General features: G+C 41.2%; 1 protein-coding gene across 1 annotated transcript; it reads right to left on the bottom strand.

Annotated features, from left to right (window-relative positions):
* Positions 1–1,274: 1,274 nt before the first annotated feature.
* On the bottom strand, positions 1,275–6,203 carry selenon (selenoprotein N). The gene is made up of 12 exons (XM_054613576.1): positions 5,998–6,203; positions 5,043–5,160; positions 4,796–4,926; positions 4,171–4,383; positions 3,956–4,080; positions 3,157–3,294; positions 2,981–3,062; positions 2,449–2,637; positions 2,249–2,354; positions 1,984–2,096; positions 1,774–1,875; positions 1,275–1,458 (listed from the first exon to the last, which is right to left on the bottom strand). Exons 1-12 carry the CDS (start codon positions 6,169–6,171, stop codon positions 1,291–1,293), a joined length of 1,659 nt encoding a protein of 552 aa, XP_054469551.1. The 5' UTR covers positions 6,172–6,203; the 3' UTR covers positions 1,275–1,290.
* Between the last annotated feature and the right edge of the window lie 366 nt (positions 6,204–6,569).

Here is a 6,569-nt window from a genome sequence, read left to right on the forward strand (position 1 = left end):
AGTTTGTACAAAAAAAACATTTTAATTATTTTACCTTTGTGGAAAAAAATGGCACTGGTAGGTTACAGAATAACAGTGTTTTCCCCCTTAAAGGCTTCAATCAGTCAGATGTTTCACATGTAGAGGACCTTGTATGACCTCTCACAAAGTCACATTCAGACTTAATGTTGCTCTCATTTATCAAATTTCACTGTTACTATTTAAAATGACTTTTGTTGATTGCTGTGCTCAAGGCTTTCACCATAGAAAAAAGGACTAGGACCTGAAGATGAAACGTTATTTGTTGTATGACTGGAAAAGCGAAAATGAAACATATTGTGAAAAAATAGCTAATGGTAGATCCAGATTGTCACCTTTTTTTTCTTAAACATCAAGGATTTCCTCTTGTCCAGCTAAAGACATGAGCAAATACATTGTTTTGACTGGATCCTTAAAGTGGAAAACAGGACAGGGTATCATGTGCCTCACAGTTCAAGATCAAACCGACAACCATTTAGTTCCATTGAGTTACATAAATATGAACCTCGACAGCTGTTGTAGCTGCAGGCAGCTTCTGTACATATTAAAAACAATGCTCTTTGGTGTTTTTACATCTTCCTCATAGAAAAAAAAAAAAGCTAAATATTCAACATTTGGTCTCAAAATCAAAAACAACTGAATTAATCATTGTATGTGCCACAGCCCAGTTTAGTTCTTCCTGCTGCTTTTGTCCCCTGAGTCAGAGAGGGGTGTTCCCTCCAGCGGCCTCAGCAATGACATCAGGCGCCGCCCGGCCCGAAGAGAGCTTTCAGGCAACGTCTTCACAAACTGCTGAAACACAACTAAAGGCAACAGCTGCACCAGCACCCCCCGTGTCTGGGTACACTCAGCAGCAGGAAACCAAACTCAAGTCATTAAATATTGCACATGAGACACCGGGATGTAAAAGAAGAAATATAGGATCTTTCGGTGTGTTATGATGATCAGCAGCTACACGCACAGATATCCAATCTAAATGTGTTAACATATCTGTTACTGCTTTGTATCTCAGTAAAATATACTATATTGACAATATCATTAGGGTTTGAAAAGCATTATTTCCCTGTACTGTGTGTCACTGGATATAAAACTTTCTGACCAGAAGAGACGCCCAAATAAATAGTAACAAAGAGGACAGAAGGCTTACAGCACTGATAAGAAAGCTTCTCCACATAATTGTTGGAAGCTTTTCCGTATCTTGGATCATTACCCAGAGGAATGTTGATCATTTCCTCCTGTTTAGTCTCTCAGGCTCTATCGCACACACACAAATTACGGTGCCAGGTACTCCTTGGCTTTCTCCAACCCCTCCTTGAGGAAGCCGATATAAGTGGATGTAGAGGGGTCCTCAAACCCACCAGAGAAGCTGAAAGTTGCTCCTTCCTCCTCTGGTTTCATGGCCGTCTCGTCCAGGAAGAAGTTGGCATTGATGTGGTGGACCTAAAGCCAAACACAGGAAGTAGATGCAAGTTCTAAGTCTGACTTTTTACTACACCAGTGTTGTGACTGCCAACAGAAAGGCATTCCTTCTTTAAAATGAAAGATTATAAACATTAACAAGTACCACTGAGATAAAACATTTTTCCTCCGACCTCACTCAAGCCAAGGTTGAACAATGATTTAAACCACACTTATACTTGATTAAATTAAATGACTTTATACTCATATCAGCGGGAGTGTTTCTACATATAATTAGTTTATAACTTGACCTGAACGTTTCATAAATTGCATGCTGATAAAGAGTAAAATATTTACAATAGTTCCATTGGGCAGTGCCACCATCATCTCCACAGGGAAATTGTACTTTTCCAGGTGTAATCGGGCCTTTTCACTCAACACAGGGTTCTGCTCATCAGCCTGTTTGAAAGAGGAAGATTTGAAACTGTAAATGGAGAATAAAAATGTTTGCAGTCAGCTAATCACTGGCTGAGTTTCTCGGGTTAGTTAGTTGCCCTAACTGCTCACCTGCATGTTCTCCAGCTCTCTGACCAGAGACCAGCTGCTTATGAAGCTCTGGTTGAGCAGGGCCAGGACGGGCGAACTCTCCAGGACTGTCTCCCGGAGGGTTCGCCCCGAACCTACAGAGATGTGGAGAGGAGACACATTATGAAAAAGTTCACAATATAAATTTAAGCTTAAACCAATAAATATATGTCACTGTTTTGATGCAGCCCATTTTAGTAAATGACTGTACCATGCTGTGAAATCAGCTACATCTTAGTGATCTCACCTCAGCAGGACTGGTCGTCTAATGCTCCCCAAAGCAGAATGGAATGCACCAGTTTATTCTCTGCTTCAGCTCGCTCAAAGGCTTCTGAAAAAGGCAGATAGGACACCTGGGAGGGAGTAAGATGAGGACAATGTAACAGTTGGTAAACCACTGAATTTTAAGCCAACGATGTGTTGAATAAATGCTTCATGGATGGGTACCTTCTTGAAGGGGTAGAGGGTGACCTCAAGGCGTCGTGTGGCTTCTTGCCGACTGATCTCTGAGGTCCAGTGGATGTCCTCAAAAACGAACTGGATCGGTTCCCTGCCGCCATCTCGACTGTCGATGATGTTGCCCTCCTCATCCATGATGATGGAGGGAGTGGACGGGCCCGTGGACTGTAGCTCTAACTGTGAACACATTCAGAACGTTTTATACAAGCCATCTTTCATAGAATAAAAAAATTAAAATGACATATTTTAGGTTGTGACCATTTTTTTCTGAGGAAAATCTGCAGAAATGATTTTGTGACTTTAGGACACTGTGATGAGAATAATAAATCAAAAACAGTGACAGGGAACATTTAAAAAGACAGAAATCCTGAAACAAGACACCCAAAGGGGGGCAATTGTGCTGAATGAGTTTTAAACTATCTTAACGACTTAGAACTAAATCAAGAAGTGCTTATCCCATAAATAAAGAAATAAAGACACTAGTCTGTTCTGAAGTATCAGTGTATCACTACAGCTCTACCTGTGGCAGATATCCGATGTCCACCTCCATGTTGCTGCTCTCACTGGCCCCGTACAGCCACTCCATGTCCACATTCAGAGACCTGACACACAACAGAATATATTGCACTAGAACTACGACATTCTGAGTGGGGACTGCGTGCACAAAGGTTAACAGTGTGTGTTTGAAGGATTCACCTGTCATTAGGGACGTAGAGGTGAAAGTCGCGGACATGAGATGCATCCTTGGAGAGAACAATGTTGCCGGTGAACTTTCCCGGGGTGAACCAGAAGGGAAAGTCTGGAACATCGTTGAGCTGAAATTCTGCATGAATCCTGCAGAGGTGAACAGAATGAGGAGTTGAGTTAAAATGTGAAAAAAAACTTTGGTGTAGCCTTTAAAAAAGACCAAACCAGCCACTTTATGTGAATATAATGTCATACTTAATATTACTGCTGACCATTTTTCAAAGCAAACCATCAGTTGTAGATTGATTCCAAACTTTGCAGGCAGTTATAGGTTTCATAGATAGTTTTCTATTTGCTAATGTTACATTATTGTCACATGGAAATGCAGTTGTGAGTGAGGACTTTTTTTAAAGGTCTTCAAATTCTGACATCTGGTATTTGAAGCTGCAGCTAAAGAGCACTGCAAGATGTCAAAACAAGATGCCGGGAAGTCAAACCTGAGTGCAAAGAAAAGATCCAACATTAAATGAAAAAAGTTTCTCTCCAGCTGTTGACTTAGAAAATACACATTTGTGTTTCGACTCCAGCAACAAAAAGCTTTCAAAACAGGAACCAGGTACTTGAAACTGCATTAGCTGACTTCAAATTGAAACCATGGCTGCCTGCCAGGGACGACATTAAAATGTATATTAAGTTCTGGATATTAGGCAGAGCTAATGTAAAGTATACATAATGTTGTAGTTAATGCGCTTGAAGGAGAAAAAGCACCTCTATGGCCTTTTATGTCTCCTCCTAAATTGCTTCTCACCTGAATACAATGTCATAATAAAAGTCGTTGCTGGCACGAATGCAGGCGACTGCGCCCTGAGGAGCAAAACGTGATTTGATGAAGGGCCGCGGGTGGAACATACTCAACAAGGAGTGGATGAGAACCTGCAGCAGAATGAGAACAGATATCAATATACAGTCTGATTATATCACAAGTCTCTAAACACTAAACAAGGATGAGTTTGTTTAGGATACCTCTTTGCCCTTTGGTGAGGGAGGGTGGTAACGATTGTTGGGCAGGTACCCAGTGAAGATGTTTAGCTCGCTAGGAATCACCCACCATGTGTCACCCACTTCCCCCTTGTTCTTTGGGGGCAAGAGGGCCCTAAACTGGCTAGCAGAGAAGGAGGAAAAAGGCACTGCTGGGCTCTTCCATGAACGCAGCCCACTCAGAGAGCTGTGAGACACCTGCAAGACCAAGACGCAGAAAAACAGAAATTAAAGCAATTTACTATTAGTGAATTTTTCAAAATTAGAAGATCTGCTTCTTGAAAAAATACATGTTACAATTGAATCAATCTAAGAGGTTTACAAGTTAATTATCTGCTATTTATTGATTAAATTGTTGGTTGCTTACACATTTTGAATGAACTGCATAGACAAAGAGCTGGAGTAGACAGAGAAAATGTATTGCAAAGTTTATGAATAATAATTGAATTAATTGTAATAGTCTCAAGAAACTTTAGGTGAGGATTATTTATAAAAAAATGAGTTCAACCTTTCAGAAATCCCAGTAAATGTGTGACTATATTTAAAACCCTTGATCTGTGATTACCATTCAAGTGGTCAAGAGAGAGAGAACAGATTGGTCTCGTCTTACCCCTAGAAAACCGTCCTTGCTCTTTGTCATGGAGTCAAGCAGCAGAGGCTGCATTTTGGCCTCCAATGTCAAAGTCTCTCCATTGGGGTCGTGGGTCACTTCCTCCTCAAAATCCACCGGGGGTGTAATTCCTGTGAGGAAGCCAATACGTATCACAGGAAACATGGGGTTATGTGTTTTTGTTAGTTAAAGAGGAAAAAGGTTTTAAATAAATGGGACATCAAGCGAGAAAGATAAGGTGACGTACCTGTGAGTTTCTCAACAATAGGTTTAAACTCCTCCGGACTGAGATAAAGGTCATGGTCGGTATCCAAGGAGGAGAAAAGAAAAACCCCCTCTGCACCCAGGGTTCGAACACTCTCTTCCTATTGGAGGGACACATGCATTAGCCTGACCCTTATTGTGATTTCACATGCTTCAGCGATTGTCAATGCATCACAAACATTAGGACGGTGAGCTGTCGCATCACATAAAGCACAGATTATTTGGAAAATAAAAACACTGTTGTAGATGCATGATCTTATGTTTAGGAGTCATATAAAATATATCCACGTTACTGTAGTTTCAGAGCATTTATTCAACCTCAGCAGTGTCCTGTCTGGATAAAGATCAGCCCAGAGGCCACAGATTCCTAACATGTGTTTGTCAGAACTGATGCGTGCCTACTAGTGCCGGTACAATGGAGGGAGAGGGGGAGGGAAGTACAGGAACAATTTGGAGAGCCTCTGTGGCCAAACAAGACTGGATTTACACAAGAGGTTGAGTTTCACCAGCTGTGACTCACATCCACCTCCCCTAATAAAACACCATGGGTGGAAAACTGCAGATGTGGTGTTTTGTGGCGGCTGCTGTCTGACAAATAATTATTATTATATTCCTTTATTGATCCCCATGGGGGAAATTCAAGTGTTGCAGCAGCTCAACTACACAGAAACAGATAATAAATACACATATTATACAATAAAATAGAATAAAATAAAAAATAAGAATACAAATAATGACTTTGAACACACCTCTAAGGGAGGATAGCAATGGAATAAAACAACTAGATATGCCTACAGTGAATAACACAGTAATCACTTAAGGTTAATGCAAACTTTCTATGAATACAGACATGCATTTTATAGTTAATTTGCAGTTATTTTCCAAGTTAAGATCACTGCTCAATTACAAGACGTGTGCAACATTATCACAGATCTCACATGACGTTGGAGGAGCTGGCTGTCTTGATAATACTGGATCCCAAAGGCGAGCAGAGGGACAGAGGCGACGATGAGCAGCGTCCAGACCCCTCTGCAGATCCAGGACCTCGGAGGACTCAGATGTGAAGTGTTGCTCTCATCCTCGGGGATTGTTTTATGCACGTCTGCAGCCATCCTCGACCAGCAGGAATCTCTCGGTATAAACTTTCTCTGTAAAGTCTGCAGGATCCAGCGGGATGAAACGTTAGCTAACAGAACAGATTTCTTATTTCCCACATCTAATGTGGAGCCATATGGATGAGGTTAAAAAAGAGTCAAGCGAGCGAGTGAACGCAGGGTGATTCCGGATGTGAGGCGTTTCTGCGCTCAAAATAAAAGCACAATGCTTTAGGTTCAATTCCTTAATAACCACACCCCGTGTCGTTTTAGCTCACACATGTGCAATATTCTCCGCTTTGTGGAAATTAAAGATTTAAAAACGTTGGGAAAACTCCTTAACCGTCCCGCTTTCTAACGAGCCAAGAATCGATTACTTTATTTTGAAAGTCCCAACCGGAAGTTTTCGTTTACAT

This window comes from Anoplopoma fimbria, chromosome 15 (genome assembly GCF_027596085.1).
Source record: "Anoplopoma fimbria isolate UVic2021 breed Golden Eagle Sablefish chromosome 15, Afim_UVic_2022, whole genome shotgun sequence".
Taxonomy (NCBI): Eukaryota; Metazoa; Chordata; class Actinopteri; order Perciformes; family Anoplopomatidae; genus Anoplopoma; species Anoplopoma fimbria.